Raw genomic sequence first — 21,931 nt, 5'->3', positions numbered from 1 at the left:
GGTGCAGCCATCGTACCAGCACGTGGCATGGAATTACACTGGCTTGGGAGGGAATGAAACCATGGGGAAGAATACTACAGATTTTGGCCAAAATTGGCAATGAGGGAGGGGAGAAGGGAGGGACAACAGTTACTTGGCAAACGTGCTCAGCCCTCCACATGCAAATGTCCTCAGATGGCACCTGGCACAGGGGGGGATGGCAGAGTGCACAGTGTGGGACTCCCAGGGCCGGTGCTGCCCGCACTGAGCTGCCAAGATGTGTGTGCTGTCCATTAGCACTGCAGTTCTCAGCTTTTCCCACTGGATGAGCACTGAATTTCCAGGAAATAAAAGGAGCGGGGCTGGCATTGATCACTGCTTAGGAACTGTGTCAGCAGGGGGAAACGCCCAGCTCACCCTGCACCATGCAGGGACAGAACTCCAAGCTGTGGGGCTCCAACAGTGGCAATAGGAGATGTTGAGAGATGCTGGTGGGATGCTGTGAGGATGCTGGGGATTACAGGGAGATAGATCCAGAGAGTCTTAGAAGCATTTGGGTTGCAAAAGGCTTCCAGCATCAAGTCCAACCATTAAGCTAGCACTGCCAAGTGCACCACTAAACCATGTCCCCAGGCACCACATCTGCACACCTTCTAGATCCCTGCAGGGATCCCGAGGACTCAGCTGTGTCCCCGGGCAGTCTGTTCCATCGCTTCACGACCCTCTCCACAAAGAAATGTTAGCTAATGCCCAACCTACACTGATGCAATGTGAGGCCATTCCCTCTTGTCCTGTCGCTCGTTTCTTGGGAGCGGAGACCGACCCCACCTCGCCACAACCTCATGATGTCGTCGTAAGGAGCAATAAGGTGCCCCCCGAGCCTCCTTTTCTCCAGGTTAAGTTTCCGCAGTTCCCTCCGCCGCACGGAGGGAGATGCTGAGCACGGGGAGGTGCTGGCGATGCGGTGGGATGCTGTAGGAACGCCGCAGGGTTCCGCAGGGACACAAGGGGCAGCCTGGCCGGCTGAAATCCCCTCTCCCGGCCGATCCCTCCGGGACTACATTTCCCAGCTCCGCCGCGGCCGGGGCGGTGCGGCGCGGGGCGGGCAGCGCGGAGCGGGGGGCGCGGAGAGCGGCGGCGGGGCCCGCGCAGGCGGAGGGAGGCGCGGGGGCGGCGGGGCCCCTCTCGGCCCGGTTCGGCTCGGCTCGGCCCGGTGCGCGCCGGGCGGGGATGCGGGAGGGGCGCCGGGAGCGGTTCCCCTCTGCCCGCCCGCGGCCGCGTAAGGGGCGCCCGCGCCGCCGCCACCATGAAGAAGCAATTCAATCGCATGCGCCAGCTCGCCAACCAGACCGTGGGCAGGTAGGGACGGGGACGGGCCGTGCGCCCCGCCTGCACCTGCCCTGCACCTCCACCCGCACCCCTTGCTGCATACTCGCACCCCGCCCGCACCCTGCCCGCGCCTTACTTGCACCCTGCCCGCACCCCAGCTCCGGAGCACATCGCACCCCACAGCTCCCCTACCCCAACCTCAGCCCTCCATCACCCTCCGCTGTTCCCCCCGGCATCCCTGCATGCGGCCGCACCCATCCCTCGAGGGCTCCCCCCGGCTGAAGCGCGGGGTTTTTGGGGCCGGCGTGGTGCGGGGTGGCACGCGTTGGGGTGCCTGTGGGGGTGTGTGGGTGCTGTGATGCTCTCCGGGCCGACGGCCAGACCCGCGGCTTTGCAGGCGGTTGTTGTGTAATTCCTGAGATTTTGCAGCGGTGGGGGGTGGTGGTGGAAGGATTTATTGTTTTTTTTTTTCTTTCGCGACTCCAACACGGCACCAGGGCGGGTGGCACCGGCACTGGGGCAGGGCTGTGTGCGGGCACCCCATTACAGGGGGCTGCTCCTTGTGTCCTCTGTGGGGCTGCCACCGTGTTCCCATGGCTGTGCGTATATCCCTCCATCCCTCCGTGCAACCTTCCTTCTATCCCTGCATCCCTCCCTACATCCACTCCTCCATCCCTACATCCATCCCTGCATCCATCATCCCTCTATTCTCCTCCTTCCCGAGATGAGTGATAGGGACGAGCGGCGGCAGCTCTGTGCCTCATCCCACGGCGCTGTGCAGTCACACATCCCCACAGCACGGCCGCAGATGGCCGCAGTTCCCCACCGGCGCCGTGCAGCAGGAGCGCGGGGATGGATGGAGGGGGCTGCGCCGGGCTCGGTCCCTTCAAGAGGAGCAGGGACCGGGCTGGAGGAACACAGCTGCTGCCAGCACCTTGTGTGTCCCACGCGTCAGCCTTCAAAATGGGGTCACCGCCAGCCCCAGAGCCCTCCTGCCTCGCTGCTGGGCTGGGGGCGGGCGCAGCGCTCCGGGTAACGGCCGTTTGGGAGATGCTCGTGGCAGGTGACGCAGGCAGGAGCATGAATTCGCAGCTCGGAGCGTTGCAGGGCGGTTTGTGCTCTGCTCTCCAGGCTGGGGACCGACCAGGGGGAAGCTCTGCTCCGTAGGGCTCACACGCAGCAGCCAGCCTGTCGCCCATGTTTGCAATATTCCCGCTCGTGCACAGGCTTTTCAGCAGGCAAATAAATAAGTAATCCTTTGCCGTGCTCTGCTGCAGCACTGTCTTGTGACCGGCTGGGTCTGTGGGTGTGGGGCTGACATCCCTGCAGTGCTGCCACCCTGGGGATGGGTGCTGGAGGGTCCGTGCTGCAGATGGACGCCATCCCTCAAGTTGCTGTAAGGGGCAGTGGGGATGCTGAGGGCAGTTTGCTCTGTGCCACGAAGATGGGAGGAGTGCTGATCCCACTCCTCCCAGCAAGCCCTGTGGATGTAGTTGCCTTCTCCCCAAGTGAGTGTGAACTAGGGCTGGGGGCAGGGGACAAAAGCTGCCATCCCCAGCCCCGTGCTCCTGCCATGGAGTGTGCCTGGGAGGCAGCTGGGTGCTGTGCCCCTCTTTAAGGACATCGCTGCCATGTCTTGTGCTAGGCTTGCAGCTAATGGTCCGATCCGTCCTGCCACTCCCACACTTGTCCCCGTTATTACTTTACCTAGCCAGCACCTGAGCCGTGCACCTGTATTAAAATCATGTTTTGAACAGTGCTGTAACTCTGGGAAACCCCTTTGGCTCCCCATTCCAGGAAGCAGCAGCACCCAGAGGAGCAGCACTGCCTCTTCCCCACACAGCTGCCCTTTCCTCAGCACCTCGAGCTTTGGATGGGGGCCAAAGGCTGCGCTGCGCCGTTTACTCCTTTTGTTTACCACAATAGAAAAAGGGGAAGGGCAAGGAGAGAGGGCAGAATTGAGGAAGGAAATGGCCACTTGGCACAGCACTGTCCCACTCCGCCATCCTCTCCCGTTGTCCTCTGCTGCCTCCCCTCCTGCTCCACTGCACCTTCCTGGTCTCAAGGCTGGCTCTGTCCCTGCTGCCCCTCACAGCCCTTTTCCCAGCCCTCTTATAAAAACAAGCACACAGGGCTGTGAGAATCCTGGTTTTGTTTAAAGGAGGTGGAGAACCAGAGGTGCTCATCCCTGGGACGAACTTGGTGCCCAGCCTGAAGCATCACCCAGCATGGATGTGGCTGGTCTGTAGGGGATGTAATGCATATCTCCATGGGGTGAAAAGAGGGAAGAGAGATCAGTGAGTGGCTGTGATGCTTGCTGAGTGTTCCTGCTTTATTCCTGTGCTTCCCCATTCCATGTGTGGGGCTGCCAAGGCCATGGGGAGTGGCTGTGATGCTGCTCCTGCACCCGCAGCACCCGCCAGGTTTCCAGAACTGTCTGAGTGCCGATTTCTCTCTGTCAGGAAGGGAACGGGCAGCAGCAGCCTCATGCAAAGTGACACTCCTGGGTGCCTGAAGGCACAGCAGGCAGCTGGGAATGCAGTCGTGGAGGGAGGGAAGCGGGGGGACGTGTCCTCGTTGGGGTTGTTTTGGAATGGCTTTGGGGGGCAGCAAGCTCTGTTCCTGGGCAGAGCCTTTTCCTCAAGCATCGGGATGCCTACGCTTCAAGCTACAGGCTTTAAATAGAGAGGCTTTTTTCTGCATGCAGCCTTGCAAGAAGGAAGGATGGAGGGAGTGAGGACGAGCTGCATCACCAAGGATTTTCTGATGGGGTTTGCAGCAGGGCTCGGCGTGCTGTGTGTTGTGGGGTGCAGCTTACTGTCAACCTGCAGCCCCTCATCCCACTGCCCACCCCAGGCAGACCCTGGGCTCACTGGGCTCGGGGAGCAGAGATGTGGTGGCAGCGGACGCAGGCAGCCAGCCGGGTATTTTTATCCTCCTCAGCCGACAGCGCTGGCGAATGGAGCAATGAAATATTAATGGAGCAGTCTGAATGTTTTGTCCCCAAATTGCACATAAATCACCGTCGCTCCTCCCGGCTCCCCGAACCTGCAGGGATTTGCCAAATCCGTGTGCTGGGGTGGGGGCAGCAGATGCACGCAGGGTCTGGCCCTGGTTCTGCGTGGTCCTGGCAGCAGCTCTGCACGCAGGGCTGTGCCTTAATTAAAGCCTCCTTCTGACTCATTCCCCATCAGCAGAGTCAAGCAGTGCCCTGGGTTACCCGAGCTGCACGCTGAACCGTGCGTGGCAAAACCTCACCCAGGGGTGCCGGCACCCAGGGCTGCAGGTGGAGCTGCTGGAGGCAGGTGTGGAGCTGCTCAACCCTGCCCTCCTTCCTGTCCTTGGGAACCCGTCCTTGGCACTGCAGGCTGTCCGTGGGATGCAATGCAGCCCCCGCGGCTCACAGACCCGTATCCCAGCTGCACGGACTCTGGGGGATGGTTTTCCCATTTGGGGAGAATATTGCAGCAAAATGCTGAATGGGGTTTGAAACTGCCAAAATACGAGGCTGTGCTTCTTGTGTTTGTTGGTTGGTTCATCCCCAGAGCTCACTCTGTGGTGAAGCATAGCTGTATAGTGATGCCCATACATGGGGGCATCGTGGCAGGATCTGGAGCGCTCCTCCACCCCTCCCAGTGCCACAGCAGCAGGGCTCAGCCCCTGGGAAGACGTCTCACCCCTGTTTGGGAGCATGTTGTGATGTGGAAGCCTGGATTCTGCCTGCTGGCGCTGGGATGAGATGCTCAGGGGAATCAGACAGCTCGCTGCAGCTCCTGGCTCAGTGCGCAATTTTGTCTTGGAAGATTATGGCATGTTTATCACTAAATCAAATTAATTTGCTCTATAGGTGTTGATTTCCGGTGGCAACAATTAGTTTTCACAGAAGCCAACGCCAAGCAAATTGTAGCTGCATCCCCCGCTCGTTTGCTTCCAACTCCATGTACTAATTGTCCCCTTTCTCCCAGATGCTCGCAGCGACCCAAGAGTCTGCATGGTGACCGAGGCTGAGAATTGCCTGGATTTGTGCTGAGAAAAACAACTCTGGGGTGGGAGTGTGGAGGGGAAGGGGAGGAGCGTGCTCTGTGCCTGGCGGAAAGATGGGAGAGCACGGAGCTGCTAATCCCCCCTGCCCAGCACAGTGCATAGTCTGGGCCCTGGGGGGGCTGGGGGCATTCCTGGGGCATGGGGTTCATCTGCAAGAAGCAATGCTGCTGCCAGACTGCTTTCCCAATGGGTTCCTTTGGATGTGAGCAAGTTTTTTAGGGCAGCGTTATTGGAGGCACCCCTGGGGGACAGTAAAGCCAGCACGCAGCAGGAAGGAGGCACAGCAGCCCTTCCAAATCCGTGTTCATTATAGGCTGAGGTGCTGGAAACATCACTGGTAGAATGGGATTTTTCCGGCTCAGGGCTGCAATACAATCTGATGTCAGTGGAGTAAGATGATGTGATTTATTTTTTTCCTTATAGTCTTTACGTGTGAAAAAGCAATCTGGAACGGCTCGTTCCGGGCTGATGTGCGTTTTGGAGATGCTGCTTGGTTCTCACACCCCTGGGTGTCATCTCCAGATTCAGGAGCGCTGCCAGTGGGAGCAAACAGAGATGAGATGAATCGATTCTGGGTTTTTCTCGGTGTTCTGGAACAGAAACAGGAACCTTCAGACAGAGGAGGAGGAAAAGGACTCTCAGCCTTCTTTTCTCCCCCTTCTGCACAGCCAGGCTGTTTGCTGGTGGGCTCCCAACCCACACAGAGCCCTGCGGTCAGGCAGGGTGTGGGTGCTGGGCCGGGTGTTACGGGCATGGAGGTTTTCTTGTGCTGCAAGTGCTTGAAAGCAGAACAAGGCCAGATTTTGTTAGCCCATGTGCAGTGTTGTTTTCTGCTTCCTGCACATGCATTACAGCCTAGCACGTGGCGTTTTGTGACGGCTGGGAGAGATCTGCTGGAGCTGGACAGCCCCAGGCAAAGTGCAAACCCACTGCTTGGCTGTCCAGAAAAGGAGAAAGCACATAAAAAGTGTTGCTTTTTTTGGAGCATTTTCTGAATGGTGATGGCTGTTTGCATGGACGTGAGTGAGGAGCAAATTGCTCAGTGCACCTGGGGCTGAAGTGGGCACGGGGCACTGAGGCGGTGGCAGCCATGCTTTGCTCCCAGAGCTGTGAATGGGTGAATGTGCACGATGCTCTCATGTCTCTCTGCTCTTTCCTTCCTCTCCATGGAAGTAGAATAGAGCACCATGTCTGCTCTATCTGCTTTTGTACAGCAGGTACACGATGCTGAATGTGCTCTGCTCCTGGTGCCTGGGGTGGGGAGCACCGTGTGGGTGCTGTGTGAGGGTTTGCCCTCTGTTGCCTTTGGGTTTTTGCTGCTTTCTCTCATATTCAGGATAATTTTGTACAATTTCCATCCCTGCCCAAAAGAACTGAAGGTGATCTGCAGGAGATGAGTAAAATCTGAGCAGCTCTTGCTTTTGTTTTGTTTTGTTTTTTAAATGCAAGGGATCCAAAGCAACCGCCTTCCCCAGTGGCTCATTTCTCACCCTTATGGCTGGGCATAAAAATCTTTGCTTTTCTACACGGCTGCCTTCATCCATCTCCACACCTGGGCACAGGTGTTTGCACAGTGCCTTGAAGGTGCTTAAATAATGCAAGGCATGGATGACCGAAGGGATTTCACTCTGGAAGGCAGTGACAGCTCCCTGAAAGGGTTTGGGAGTCCCAGAGGAGCATCCGGACCCCAGGGGCCGTACCCCCAGCAGCTGAAGAGCTGATCCATTGCTTTCCAAATGCAGGAGATCGCAATGCGTGCATCTAAATCTAATTTTTTAATGGAACCAGATGGGCTCTCTGTGCCTCTTTCAAATAAACTGCCTTAAATTGGACACTGTGACAAGTTTCGTATGCAAGCCAGATTTAGCACCGTTAATTCACATTTCCAGAAAGGCTTTGAACTCAGCGTGCTCACCAACGACCTCACAGACATCCCTGCCCTGCTGGGAGCTGTGCTGCTGCCACAGCCTTTCAGCTTTTTTTCCATTATTCTTCTCTGCACTGGCACAGGTTGCCCAAGGAGGCTGTGGATGCCCCATCCCTGCAGGCATTCGAGGCCAGGCTGGATGTGGCTCTGGGCAGCCTGGGCTGCTGGTTGGCGACCTGCACACAGCAGGGGGTTGGAACTGGATGAGCGCTGTGCTCCTTTGCAACCCAGGCCGTTCTATGATTCTGTCATTCTATGATTCACTTCCACTTTCACGTTCTTCGTTTCCTCATTCTTGCTCTCTGTTTCCACCTTTTCAGTGCTTCACCTCTGCAGCTTGGTCTCTCACTGCTGAGAAAACAGTCTCAGATATTGAAAGGCAAGGAGAGCTGGGCAGTTTGGGTGCTGTTAGGAAGGAGGTCAGAGGATGTGGCTGTGCTGCAGCCTCATGTTAACCAGTGCTGAACATGGAGAGCATAACTGACCTTTGCATTTTAGCTCAGTTCCACACTCTGTCCAAGCGCATCGTGGCACAGATTGGTTTTTAAAGAAGTAATGATTTACCAATGCTGTAAAAAGCCCCTCAGGTTATGAACACGCATTACACCGTGCCATGGTGCAACTGTTCCCTTATCACCCAGCAGTGCAGCATCAGTGCATGCAGGGGCTGCTGGGTCTGCGGGTAAGTTGTGCACATCTGCCTCTCTGCAGCAAAAACAACCCCATCCCCAGGGGAGCTCAGCACTGCACCGGGGCTGGGCACACTGCCCCATCTGGAGCAGAGGGGGACAGTCCCCTCCCCTCAGGACTTCACGCTGTCCCATCACCAACCTCTAATTTTCAACCTTTTCCTGCAGGGCTGAGAAGACAGAGGTGCTGAGCGAAGATCTCCTGCAGGTGAAGTGCTGCTGCCTGGCTCTGAGTGTGGGACGTGGCTGTATCAGCTTTGGGTGCAGTTCTTGGCCGTGGCTGTCCTTGGGGGGGGGGTCACACCTGGGGAGGGAGATGCTGGGGGACAGTGGCACTGTGTGGGTTGGTTGTTCTCCCAGATGATCCTCCGGATGTTGTGCTTCCTGCTTCACTGCTCGTTCCCCCTCCACCCCCCCACCTCGATGCTCCCGGCTTTGTTCTTGGGCAGATCGTGTTCGCTGATGCTCAGTGACTCATCTCACTGAGCTTTGGGATCAACTTCCCAGCTCAGCCAAGGCCGTGGCAAACCGGGCAGCTCTCCGCCCCAGGTGTGGGGAGGTCCACCAGTTTGGATCAAGCAAAGTCCTCCTGGGGAGAGAAGCCCTCAGCCAAACTCCCTTTGGTTGGAAGAGCCCCACAGGACGGGACAGGACGGTGACGGCCACCTCTGTGCCCACAGGTGGAGAAGCGTCTGGAGCTGGTGAAGCAGGTGTCCCACAGCACCCACAAGAAGCTGACGGCGTGCCTGCAAGGCCAGCAGGGCGTGGATGCCGACAAGCGCTCGGTGAGCTCTGCAGGCGGGTGCACGTGTCTGCGCCGTGCCCGAGGCGCGGGCTGCCTGCCGTGCGCGGGGTCTGACGGCACCGCGCTCCCTTTGCAGAAGAAGCTGCCGCTGACGACGCTGGCGCAGTGCCTGACGGAGGGCTCGGCCGTGCTGGGCGATGACTCCCTGCTGGGGTAAGAGGCGCTGGCGTCGCCGTGTCCCCGTGGCACTGCTGTCCCCGGCCCACCCCTGCCCCAGCCGTGCGTGCCTTGCAGGAAGATGCTGCGGCTGTGCGGGGAGGCGGAGGACAAGCTGGCGCAGGAGCTCATCCAATTCGAGCTGCAGGTGGAGAGGGACGTCATCGAGCCGCTCTTCGTGCTGGCTGAGGTGGGCATGGCTGGCTGTCCCCGCTGTGGGCTCTCCTGTCCTCCTTGTGCTGCTCTTTTCTGCTTTCCTGAAGGCAGAGGCGTGTGCGTTTGTATTGCTGAAACGCGTTTCCAAGCAAGGTTGTTGTTTGGAGATTTTTTTTCCTCCTGATGCCAACTCTCTGGGTTTTTTTTCTTTTTAATTTTGCCAAATGCTCTTTTCCCCCCCTCTTTTATGTCTTGTGAAATGCCATGGGCTCCATTCTGATTTCATCTTCCCTCAACTTTATGGAGCTGACACCGGGAGAGGCGAGCAGGGCCAGGCTGAGCTCTGGGGCTTTCGGGCGTTGCAAAGCCCTTGGCACTCACTGTTGGTGCATGACAAGACTTGCTGCTGTGCTGGCACATGCTGGCAGCCTTTTTCTGCCTTCAGCCGGCCTTCCTGGCACAGGAGGCCCCACTGACCAAAGGATGCTTCTTTTAGGGATGGGGTTTTTGCACGTGTCTTAGGATCGAGGGGCTTTGTACACCACAGAGGAGGGGTTGGTTGCACTGCCTTTCTAATGCTGCAGTGATTCCCAGTTTTTTTTTCTCCTCCTCCACCCGTGTGTTGCTGCAGGTGGAAATCCCAAATATCCAGAAGCAGAGGAAGCACTTAGCGAAGCTGGTGCTGGACATGGACTCCTCGAGGACGAGGTGGGAACCGTGGCTGAGCTGGCTGCAGGGCCAGCATCACTCCTTGTGTGGGGCTTCTCCAGTGCTGCCCTGGCCAAGGGCCAGCAGCCTTGGGAGATCACAGCTGTGCTTCTGTGTGCCTTGAAGTCAAGCTCTGCAATGAGCCAATATTTCTGCTCTTCTCCTTCCATGCACGCTGCAGAGGAGATGTTTTTCTGGCCCAAGTCTTTATTTTTAACTCTTCTCTCTGTCTGGCTGAATTGTTGCATGGAAGCACAGAGTTGGTTGCATCTACTGCTGTAGAGCAGTGCTGGAGTGGCAGAGCTCTGCTGGGGCTGTGGGATGTCCTCTAGTGTCACCCCATGTTCTGGGTGATGCTGTGGTGGGGCCTGGGGGCTGCAGATGGGGCTGTTCCTGAGGCAGTTTGCAAACACCTGGAAAACTGCTGAGTTTGCCCATTCCTGCACAAGGAGACAAGTGCAGGGGTGTCTGCAGGGCAGGGGCATCAATGCCCCTTTGCTGCCCCATTACTTCCCTTTCTCATCCCACCTGCCTGAGGCTCCTTCTGGAAATGATTGCTGAATTGAAGCTGGAGATATTTGTGTCTGGGATTAGCGCATGCATTCAGCACAGGCTGAGACCCTCACCATGGTGCTCAGCCCTGGGGACCACTGTGGTCTGGCAGAGGATCCCGAGGCTGCCCTCAAGCTCTGTGTGTCCCCTGTGTCCCACTGACACGGCCCTGTGTCTACAGGTGGCAGCAGTCTGCAAAGTCCTCGGGGCTGTCGAGCAACCTGCAGCCGTCGGGTGCCAAAGCCGATGCTCTCAGGGAGGAGATGGAGGAGGCAGCGAACAGAGTGGAGATTTGCAGGGTACTGCTGGCCAGGGCTTGGGATGGGGTCAGCCCGGGTTGTGACAGAAGCGTGGGGGGGAAGGGTGCAGTGTTGGGGCACTGTGCTTTGGGGAAACCTGCTCCACACGCAGCCAGGGCTGCAGCATTCCCTTGCAGCCCAGTGGGAAGCCTGCAGTGAATCACCCCACTGCCTCTGCTGAACCCATTAACCACCAGAAACCCCTCTCCTTGCTGGTCCCCTGTCCAGAGCAGCCCTGTCACAGCCCTGACCCTCTTCCTGCGCTCACTGAACACTGTAGGGTGTTTGTGCACAGCATGTGCCACCCTCAAAAGTAGGTGCCATCCCAGATCTGGGTGATGCTTGCCAGCTGTGGTTCCTCTGTCACCTGCATCCATGGACCTCAGGAGCCTGAGAGCATCCCCAGGGGTCAGGGAGCTCCTCATTGCTTACACTGAGCTCTGTGGGGACAGATTGCCCCTAACAGGAACACGGCCAGTACTGTAGTGGCCTCAGAAATCTGCTCCATCCCCATGCTGATTGTGTTCCTGCGTGGAGCCAGGAGCTGGGCTTGATCCTTGTGGGTCCCTTCCAACTCAGGATGTTCTGTGGTTCAATGAAGGAGCTGCACAGTGTATTGAGAAGGCACAAGGGCAGGGGTCTTTGCAAACACCAAAGTATTGGAGGATGAAATGCAACACAAGGCAAAGTAAAGTGATGCTGCTGGTTGTGTGGCATCTGGGCACACCTCTGCGCTGCGGATGCAGGGAGGGAGGCTGGGGTCAGTGCTCACGTTGTCACCCACGGGCAGCGATGGCCATCATGGTGCTTGGTGTGAGCTCCTGCCTCCGTGCTCCCACAGGACCAGCTCTCGGCTGACATGTACAGTTTCGTGGCCAAAGAAATAGACTATGCAAACTACTTCCAAACGGTGAGCACTGCGCTGGTCCCCCCATCCCGCTGTGCTCTGCAGCTGCCCTACCCCGTGCCCTTGCCGTGGTGGTGACATTGGGTGCAGTCTGTGCCATCTCTCCGCAGCTGATCGAGGTGCAAGCTGAGTACCACAGGAAGTCACTGGCACTTTTGCAGAGCGTGCTGCCTCAGATCAAGGCCCAGCAGGGTGAGTGCATGCAGGGCTCAAGGCAAGTGGTGAGCTGGGGGTGCAGAGCCCATCACCTCGCCTTGCAGGGTGGCTTTGCAAGGAGGCTGAGGCATCAGCCCGCAGTGTGGCATGATGCAGCCGTGATCCCCCTTGTCCCTGAGCTGGGGGAATGTCCCCATCCCATGGGGTCACCTCACTGTCGCCCCTGCAGCCACCCAGGTCTGGGTGGGGAGTGACCTTTGTGTTCTTCCCTCTTGATCCTATGCATTAGGATCAGGAAATGTGATTGCATTTTGCATGGATTTCACCTTTACAAGACACTTTTGAATTGGCTGGGCTGAAAACTCAGGGTTGTGGTGTTGCAACAACACTTCAGTACTTGCTGAACACCTGAGCTGAAGCCCAGGGCGAGGGTGAGGAGGACGCAGGGTGCGACCTGTCAGCCCTGTGCCCTCACAGAAGCGTGGATGGAGAAGCCATCCTTTGGGAAGCCACTGGAGGAGCACCTGGCTGTCAGCGGGCGTGAGATCGCCTTCCCAGTGGAGGCCTGTGTCACCATGCTGCTGGAGTGCGGCATGCAGGAGGAGGTGGGTGCCGTGGGGACGGCCTGGCTGCATCCCGTGCAGGGGGAGGAGTGGCCAGGGGAGATCTGGGGGTTTTCCCCCGGCGCCGACGCTGTCCCGTGTGCTGTGCCAAGGGCCTGTTCCGTGTGGCTCCCTCTGCCTCCAAGCTGAAGAAGCTGAAGGCTGCCCTGGACTGCTGCGTGGTGGACGTGCAGGAGTACTCAGCTGACCCGCATGCCATTGCAGGTGGGGACTGTGGGGGCTGTTGGCTGGGGGGTGCCTCAGTCCCCAAAGGGTGCTGCTCTGCACCCAGGGGCTGCTTTCAAGCCCAAATCTCACTGGGTGCATGTGCCTCAAGTGACCCCAGTTTCCCTCCCCATGTGGCTGTGCCGAGCAGGAGACGCTTTGCAGGATGGACATGCATGGAGTTTACAGTCTTATCTCTGCTGCTTCTGTGGTGGTGCGGGATGCTCCCTCCATGCAGAGCCCATCCTGCTGCGCTATGTTACCCCGTAGTTTGGTTTAAATGCAAATGAGCTTTTCCCTTCCCTGCTGCGCTGCAAAATGTGGGCTCTGGTTCCTATCAGGGAAGGCACCGAGGGCCTTCATGGGGCTGTGCTGAGCTGGAGGGCATGGGGTGCCCACAGCACAAGGCAGTGCTGGGCATGTGCCTGGCAAAAAGGAGACAGGCTGGGGGAGGTACAAGTGAGAGGGGGAAGCTACGCGGGGAGAGGTGGGGTGAAAATTCAGAGGGTGCTGGATTTCAAGGAGCCTCCATGAAACCTAATGTGCTGCAGGAGCACTCAAGTCGTACCTGCGCGAGCTGCCAGAGCCACTGATGACATTTGAGCTGTACGAGGAGTGGATCCAGGCCTCCAAGTGAGTCCAGAAGGGGAAGTGGTCTTGGGACTGAATTTCAGGAGGGTCCTAACAAGCAGATTTTTGACCCATGGCAGTTCCCCCTGGGGTGAGGGTGCTGAGCACAAGGGCTTTTAGCCCATGTGCAGAGTCTGCTGGCACTCCTGTGCATCCATCTGGGCACTTTCCTTGACTTATTTCTGACCCAGTGGCCAATGTTAGTGTCCAGGGGCTCTTAGTGATGTTCCTTGGGCATGCCATGCCTAAGCAGCAAGGATGGCCTTGGTGTAGATGTATATGTAGATGCTCATCTATACAGTGGCTGGGTAAGGGAATGAGTGCCCTGACATGAAACATAGTGGGTTGGTGTTTCACGGACTTGGGGACACACAGCTCTTCCCCTCCCATAGCATCCCAGAGCAGGAGAAGAGGCTGCAGGCCTTATGGAATGCTTGCGAGAAGCTGCCCAAGGCCAACTACAACAACATCAGGTGAGCGTGGGGTGGTGAGGGGCTGTGCTGGGGCTGCAGAGGGCACGTCCCACCTCACCGTGCCTGCGCTCATCCCTCCAGGTACCTGATCAAATTCCTGGCCAAGTTGACTGAGTATCAGGACATGAACAAAATGACGCCGAGCAACGTGGCCATCGTGCTGGGTCCCAACCTTCTGTGGCCACAGGCAGAAGGGTAGCGTATGGCCATGGGCTTGCGTGATACAAGGGTGCAAAGGGGTGATGGGGGTAAAGCCGTAGCTCTGGGCCATGGGTGTGGGGCCAGAAGGTTTGTTCCTACAATGTGGGAGCAGCTCCTGCACTCCAGGAGGTGCTGCAGAGCAGAAGGTGGTAGAGCCAAGGGATGGGGGGCTGCAGATCTCAGCAGGGAGCGGAGTTGGGGCATGGTGAGATGGCAAGCCATCGAGCTGCTGCCTGCTGTGTTGCAGGAATATTACGGAGATGATGACGACCGTCTCCCTGCAGATTGTGGGCATCATTGAGCCGCTCATCCAGCACGCCGACTGGTTCTTTCCTGGAGGTGGGCTGGGCCCCATGCTGCTTTGGGATGGGGTGGGATGGAATGGGATATGATGGGATGCAGTGAGATGGAATGAGATGGGATGGGAAGGGATGGGATGGGATGCAGTGAAATGGGATGGAGTGAGATGGAATGGGATGGATGGGATGGGATGGGATGGGATGGAATGAGATGGGATGGGATGGGATGGGATGGGATGGAATGAGATGGGATGGGATGACGTGGGATGGGATGGATGGGATGGGATGAGGTGGGATGGGATGGGATGGGATGGATGGGATGAGGTGAGATGGAATGGATGGGATGAGGTGGGATGGGATGGAATGGAATGGAATGGAATGGGATGGGATGGGATGGAATGGAATGGAATGGAATGGAATGGAATGGAATGGAATGGAATGGAATGGAATGGGATGGGATGGGATGGAATGGAATGGAATGGAATGGAATGGAATGGAATGGAATGGAATGGAATGGAATGGAATGGAATGGAATGGAATGGGATGGGATGGATGGGATGAGGTGGGATGGGATGGGATGGAATGGAATGGAATGGGATGGAATGGAATGGAATGGAATGGAATGGAATGGAATGGAATGGAATGGAATGGAATGGAATGGAATAGGGTGGATAGGATACAGTGAGATGGAATGAGGTGAATGGGATGCAGTGGGATGGAATGGGGTGAGATAGCATTGGATGAGCTTCATGTGTCTAGGGTGGGTGAGAGGACCAACGTGATTTATGTGAGCAGTGGGATGCACCCAGCTACTCCATGGCTCCGTTGTGGGCAACCTTGTGGTTTACATAGTGCCAGGAGCACCTCCACCCTGCATCATTGCTGCACCCAGCACCACTGCTGGGGACAAGCGGGCTGATGTCCATCTCTCATTTTCCACGCAGACATTGAATTCAATGTCACCGGCAATTATGGCAGCCCCATGCACGTGAACCACAATGCCAACTACAGCTCCATGCCCTCCCCGGACATGGACCATGCTGACCGCAAGCAGCACGACCAGGCGCGGCGGCCGCTCAGCGTGGCCACGGATAACATGATGCTGGAGTTTTACAAGAAGGATGGGTAGGGCCTGTTTGGGGCTGGGGATGGGGAGCTGGCATTGCTCCCCAGGGTTGGATTCGCTTGCAAGATGGGTGGTTCCAATGGGAGGACCCTGCAGCCCGTGCTGGGGATGCACTCTTCCCCCAGGGATGCTGAGATATGGGAGCACTTGGATAAGATCTAAGGATGCTTGGATGAGACCTGGGCTTTTCGCAGCCCCAAACCTGCTGGGGGTGGGAGCAGGCTGGCCCCTGTGTCACCTCCTGTGCCCTTCTTGTGCTATGGACCCAGTTCTGAAACCTGCACCGAGGCTTCCCCATCTTCATCATATGTTCCTCCTACCACGTCCTGCCAGTGCCCACACTCCGAGCCCCATGTCTTCTTAGCTCCTTTTCCAAGCTCCCCATGTCTGGTTTTAGGTTATTTACCACTAACAACCATCTGTTTCTGTCCATGCAGCCTTAGGAAAATCCAAAGGTACGGTGTTCTCTACGACAGTTCCGGGCGGGTGCTGGGAGGATGCTGGTGCCCCGGTACCAAGGCAAAGGGTGATATGGCTGGTGTCACCAGCCTGTCCTGCAAAGCCATCCCACCCTGTTGCCGTGGGGATTTATTCCCAGCAGCTTCTCAGTGGAAGAAACATTTGCAGGGGCTCAATGGGAGCTGCATTGGGCTGGGACACCGGCGGTGCCTTAGCGCGGTCCTGTCTTGCCGTGCGGATGCTGAGGCTCCATCTCTGTCCCCAGCATGGGTGTCAGGGTGATGGACACCTCGTGGGTGGCACGTAGAGGCACCTCAGGAGCACGCAAGACACCTGCCACCCCCCCGGCCACGCAGCCACCCGCACCGCCCGCCGAGCTGCCTGCCACGCCGCACTCACCCATCCCTGAGCAGGCTCCTGATGTGTCAGCCAGCCCCTCATCTCCTGCCTCCAGCTTTGGCTTCCCTCCCGCAGCCGAGCGGGCAAGGTATGGACCTGTGTCCCTATGTGTCTGCGGCACGCTTGTCCCCGTGGTGTCCCTCTGGTGTCCCCCTTGGGACCAAGCTGAGCTGGGTTTCCCCACGGGGCTCTTGCACTCACAGTGTTGAGCTGTAAGCTGCTGGGCTTGCAGTGATCAGAGCAAAATCCTAAAGGAGCCTAGTGTTCCCTGAGCTCTTTCTTTACCCAGAATCCACGTCCTCCTGTGGTTCACGTAGGTCAAAATGGAAGAAAGCACCTATCTTGTGCCATCCTGCTCCAAAATGGGGAGCCTTCCTCTCCTGCCACCCTGCAGGACTGCTGTGTGGCATGGCAGAGTGCAGGCCAAGCACCCATGGGTTTTGTTAGGGACCCAAGAGCTGTGTTCTGGTACAGGGCAATGCTTGGAGCAGACCCACCCTGGGTACCCCACAGCCTCTCCCTGTAGTGGGGATGCCCATCAGGTTGCCTCCGCTGTGCCGCTGCTGCCTCGCTTCGGTGCCCTTTGTGCCAATCTGCTTCTGCGTTGCTCTCATCCCTTGTAACATGCTGACCCATCCTGGTGCTGCTGCCTTCACCCCATCCCTCCTCCATCCCTGTGCTGGGCTGCTGGTGGCACCTGCAGACCAGGGGGACATGCCAAGGGCTCCATCCCAGCGATGGAGCTCCCACTCCAAAGGGCTCTGCAGCTGTGGGGAAGGGGCTGTCCCCCAGGCTCCCCCTGTTTTGATGTTGGCCTCCCCTCTGAGCAGCCCCATGAGCCCTGCTGGGGCCGTTCCTGCTCCCCTAGTGTTGCTGCCTTGCTGCTGCTCTCAATTCCCCCTCCTGCTGATGCTTCTGCTCAAGTCTCTTTTTATTTTGTTGTTCTATCGTTTTGCTGTTCTGTGATCTTTTTGGACATTTTGCAGCACGCGTGGTGTGCCGCCCGCCTGGCCGGATTGCTGCTACAGCCTCCCCTGCCCTGAGGACAAGCGGGGGCCCCCGGCCCCTGGTCCCCATCCCTGTCCCCTGCCCTGGACACAACCTGCACTGCGCCTCTGGCCAGGTTGCAGCCAGAGCCTTCCTCCCTCCCGCTCCTCCTCTTCTTCCTCCTGCTCCCCCCGTCCACTCACCCCCCACCCTCGCCCCAAGCCTTGCTCCCTGCTGGTCCCCACACCACGCTCTCTTGCCCCATGGCATTGCCCGCTCCCCATCTCTGCCCCACTGCTCCTCCCCAGCCCCCGGCCCCACATGCTGCCCTCTCCCCCCGGGGGCGGCCGCATGCCTGCGGGAGCCGACCTGGCCAGGTAACTACCCCTGCCACCATGGCTGTCCCTTACCCCTGCTGTCTCCAGGGAGATGGCTGCTGGACATGAGTTGGCTTGGCTGCAGCATGGCCTTTGTGCTAAGAAATTGCTTTAAATTGCAATTAAAGCACAGCAGCTCAGTGGGTGCCCTTGAGCATCGTGGCCCCATGGCACGCCGGCTGCGTGCTTTGCACAAGGATGCTGCCAGTGCTGGGCTTTGGGTGCAGGGCTTTGGGAGCAAAGCTTCTCACTGCCATCCCTTGTCCCCACAGCACACTAAAGCCCAAGGAGCCATCCCCCATCTCCACAGCACAGAAGGGCGGTGGGCAGCAGCCCCTGGCCACACCACCATCCCCCGCCGAGCAGAGCCCGCGCGCCCCACGCAAAGGTGGGTACCCATCTGTGTGCCACCCCCCAGTCCCCTGACCGCTGTCCATCCGTCTCTCCATCCTCCTGTCTGTCTGTCTCTCCCGCAGCCTCCAAGAAGCTGGCGCCCATCCCACCCAAGGCGCCCTCCTCAGGGGGCACATCGGAGCCGCCGGCGGGCCAGCCGTCCCCCGGCAGCTTGTCCCCAACCCCGCCAGGCACCCCCGCGCCCTATGGACTCGCTTACCCTCAAGGCTACTGCCTGGCCTCAGGTCAGCTGTCCCCAGCCGCCGCACCTTCCCCGTCTCCTCCTCCTCCTCCTCTTCCTCCCCTGGGCAGCTCTGTAACCAAATCTCGACCCGTCCCCAAGCCGAGGCAGAGGCCCTCGCTGCCGCCGCCGCAGCCCCCCACGGCCAGCGCGTCCGGCTCTAGCCCCCAGCCCACGGAGCCCCCCCTGCTCGACGCCGTGGCCCCCGGGGAGAGCGTGCCCACAGGTAACCCAGCCGCCGCGGGACGCAGCCAGGCTGTGCCGGGAGCTCAGAGCGCTCTTGGGCACCGCCGCTGGCCAGGGACACCGTGGGGACCCTGCGGCACTGCCCAGTCTGCAGGATGGCTGTTTGCGCCCTGGGGTTTGGTGACAGCGTGGCTGGGAAGATGGCAGCATCCGTGGGAAAGTGATGATGTGCCCAGGAAGGTGATGGTCACCTTGGAAAGGTGGCAGAGTCCTTGGGAAGGTGGCAGTGTGTCGAGGAAGGTGATGGTCACCTTGGGAAAGGGACAGTCATCAAGAGTGGGGCAGTGATCTTGGGAAGGTGGCAAAGTCCCTGGCATGGTCACAAGGTTCCTGGGAATTTGGAAATGTACTCAGAAAGGTGGTGGCATCCTTGGGAAGGTGTCAGGGTCCCTGGGAAGGTGACAGTGTGCGTAGAAAGGTGACAGCCACCTTGGGAAGGTCACAAGGTCCTTGGGAAGGAAACAACGTGCCCAGGAAGGTAACAGTGACCTTGGGAAGGTCACAATGTGCACAAGAAAGTGACGGTGACCTTGGGAAGATGGCAGCATCCTTGCACAGTGTCGATGTCTTTGGAAGTTGGCAAGGCCCCTAGGAAGGTGACAGTATGCCCAGGAAGATGGCAATATACTCAGGAAGGTGACAGCAACTTTGGGAAGATGGCAGCATCCTTGGGAAGGTGACAGTGACATTGGGAAGGTGGTAGGGTCCCTGGGAAGGTGACACTGTGCCCAACAGTGTGCTCAGTGAGGCAGCAGTGAGCTTGGAAAAGTGGCAGAGGAAGATGACAGTGTGTCCAGGATGGTGACTGTGACCTTGGGAAGGTGGTGAAGTTTCTGGGAAGGTCATAAGGTCCCTGTGAAGGTGGCAGTGTGCTCAGAGGGGTGGCAGTGTCCTGGGGAAGGTGGCAATGCACAAGGGACAATGACAAGGTTGGTCCTCAAGAAGGTAGCATGGTCCCCTGGAAAGATGGCAGTGTGCCCAATAAGATGGCAGTGTCCTTAGGAGGACAGCAGGGTTCCTGGTAAGATGACAGTGTCCTTGGGAAGGTGACAAGATCCCTGGGAAGGTTACAGTGTGCTCAGGAAGGTGGCACTGCCCCAAGGAAGGTGGCAGTGTGCCCAGGAAAGTGTGCCCTGGAAGGTCCAGGCATTGTCCTCAGGAAGGTGGTAATGTCTCTGGAAAGGTAACAGCATCTTTGGGAAGGTGGCATTTGTCCTCAGGAAGGTTGTGACATCACTGGGAAGGTGGCAGTGTTCCCAGACAAGAAGGCAGTGTCCTCACAAAAGGTGGCCGTGTCCCTGGGAACATGGCAGTGTTCCCAGAAAGATGCCAATGTCCCATAGGCAGGTGGCAATGCCTCCACAAAGGTGACAGTGTCCCCAGGAAGGTGGCAGTGTCCAGGAGGTTGGCAAGGTCCCCAGGACAGCTCTGATGCCACACCCACTGTGTGCCAACCTGGTGGCGCTGGGTTTTGTCCCCCCTGTGCTGTCTGTGCTGCAGAGCCAAGTGTGGGGGGCAGCACGGGGGTCAGCATGAGCGTCCCCATCTCCTAAGCAGTGCTGTCCCCAAGAGCCAGCCCCCATGTGCAACTTCAGCATCACACAGTGATGCCTTGCCCATGGGGACGCTTTGGCAGTGGGGATGCTGTGGGGACACTGTCCTGGTCACACAGCTGGCAGCTGGGCTGGCGGTGGTGCCCTCTGCGTGCAGCCCTGCCTGTGAGGGCAGGCTGAACAGGGGAGCTGTGTGGAGACGGGTTGGGCTTTGGTGGACATCACAGCCCAGCACTGGTGTGTCCCTGGTGTTGTCCTCATTGTGCCCAGCTGTGGGTGCACCCAGACATTGTGTCCAACCATCAGCACACTCACTCACAAGTGCTGCCCCAGCACTGCATCTCAGCACTGCACACAGGCAAGGGTGCATTCTGGCATGGTGCTCTAGCAGTTCACCCCATGGCAGTACATCCTAGCATGGGTGCCATCTCAGCATTGCACCCTGGCTTTCCATCCACACGTCAGTGCACCCAGGCACTGCACTGCATCCAGGCAGAGACCCCTGGGATGTAACCCCAGCATTACACTCCAGTGTTGCACCCAGGCACTGGTGCAATGCCGCACTGGTGCAGCCAGGCACTGCACACAAGCATTGCATCCAAGCACTGATGCAACCCTGGCATTGCACCCCAGCATTTTATTCTTGCATTGGTGCAGCCAGGCGCTGGTGTAACCCCAGCATTGCACCCCAGCATTTCTTGCATTGGTGCAACCATCTTGCATTGGTGCAGCCAGGCACTGGTGTAACCCCAGCATTACACTCCAGCATTGCACCCAGTGCTTCCCCGGCACTGCATTCCCTATTGGCACACTCAGACATTGCATCCCAGCACTGCGTGCAGGCATTGCCTTGAAGCCAGCAGCTACTGGTGGAGCCAGGCAGGAGCAGCAGTTGTCCTTGGGGTGGCTCTCTCCAGGCTCAGCAAAGGCCAGCAACATGCTGCCAGGTGTGGGGACACACAGGTGGGGACAAAAGCCCCACGCTTCCCCTCCGGCCGCAGTGCTGAGCACGCAGCACCCATCACGGCACACAACGACACCTGCCCCCCTCGCCGCGTTCGGCAGCCCCTCACGCCGCTGTCTGTGCCTGCCACAGGTCTGCTGCACTTCGAGCTGCCGTCCATTCACCTGGGGGGCGCGGAGGCCACGCTGCGCCGGGACCCGCTGGACGCCGCGCAGAGAGTGCAGCTGAAGGGCCCTGCAGAGGAGGAGGAGGACTCGGAGAGCACGGCCCTATGACGGCGTCCCCTCCGCCCATCCTTGCGGCCCCCAGCCCCGCACCGGGTGCTGCCGCCCTGTAGTGGGATTCGGTTCGCCTTATCCAGACTTTGCCTTGTGACTCGGTGCCTATGTCCCCCCCCGGCACGTCCTCGTGGTGGCAGCGGGGCTGGAGAGGCACCGGAGCCCCATTCCCTTCTGACGTGGGGCAGCAGCCTGGGGTCTCGTCTCCCCGCTCCGTACCCCCGTGGCTGGGATATGAGGATGGCCCCATAGCAATAAGGCGGGTGTGGGGCACGGCCTCGTCCCCTGTTTGCTGTCGTCGTGGGTTGGTGGCGTGGAGCAGAGGCTTTGGTTGTGCATGCAAAGACAAAGTCACCTTTTATCCTTTTCAGAGAGATGACATATATATATATATCTGGTGGGCATAGATATATATATATTATATATTTGTATATATAGAAATATATATATATATTTGTTTTATTTTGAGCCATTCCATCCGATCTTGGTGTACAAACGGACTATGTCCATGGGAACGCTTCGTGGCCCCGCTCCGCCCCCCTGTGCTGCACTGCCCCGACCCCCCGGCCCCACTGCTTCTGCACCGCCGCGATCTGACCGTCACCCACAGCACGGGGACGGGGGGAGGGGGGGGCAGGAGCAGCTGGAATAAACGTGCACATCGCTGTGGAACTCAGCCCCCAGCCTGCCTTCATTCAACGCCTCCCGCGGCTCCGCACGCGCTTGGGAAGGGGCCGCTCCACGAGGGGGGCTGTGCGGGTTTGGGGACAG

General features: G+C 58.5%; 1 protein-coding gene across 8 annotated transcripts; it reads left to right on the top strand.

The window, feature by feature from the left end:
- Positions 1 to 1,149: 1,149 nt before the first annotated feature.
- Positions 1,150 to 21,832, top strand: ARHGAP44 (Rho GTPase activating protein 44). Of its 8 annotated transcripts, XR_008207996.1 has the most exons (23): positions 5,520 to 7,961; positions 8,137 to 8,176; positions 8,649 to 8,753; positions 8,850 to 8,926; positions 9,008 to 9,119; positions 9,717 to 9,793; positions 10,527 to 10,644; positions 11,486 to 11,554; positions 11,662 to 11,743; positions 12,185 to 12,312; positions 12,423 to 12,534; positions 13,086 to 13,167; positions 13,557 to 13,637; positions 13,719 to 13,832; positions 14,086 to 14,177; positions 15,082 to 15,262; positions 15,701 to 15,718; positions 15,988 to 16,209; positions 17,108 to 17,485; positions 17,758 to 17,873; positions 17,962 to 18,123; positions 18,222 to 18,345; positions 21,015 to 21,135. XR_008207996.1 is itself a non-coding variant. In XM_052688285.1 (22 exons), the coding sequence occupies exons 1-22, from the start codon at positions 7,870 to 7,872 to the stop codon at positions 21,155 to 21,157; spliced, it is 2,823 nt and encodes a 940-aa protein (XP_052544245.1). In that variant the 5' UTR covers positions 5,518 to 7,869; the 3' UTR covers positions 21,158 to 21,832. The 8 variants fall into 8 exon arrangements, 7 of the variants coding, with proteins under 7 accessions (XP_052544243.1, XP_052544244.1, XP_052544241.1 ...); XM_052688285.1 differs by having other exon boundaries at positions 5,518 to 7,961; positions 17,962 to 18,345; positions 21,015 to 21,832; XM_052688287.1 differs by lacking the exon at positions 21,015 to 21,135 and having other exon boundaries at positions 18,222 to 18,379.
- Positions 21,833 to 21,931: the final 99 nt, after the last annotated feature.

Source organism: Tympanuchus pallidicinctus, unplaced genomic scaffold (assembly GCF_026119805.1).
Source record: "Tympanuchus pallidicinctus isolate F22 unplaced genomic scaffold, pur_lepc_1.0 scaffold23, whole genome shotgun sequence".
NCBI classification, from domain to species: Eukaryota; Metazoa; Chordata; class Aves; order Galliformes; family Phasianidae; genus Tympanuchus; species Tympanuchus pallidicinctus.
The sequence above is the reverse complement of the archived record's forward strand: the minus strand, read 5'-3'. Positions and strand labels throughout refer to the sequence as shown.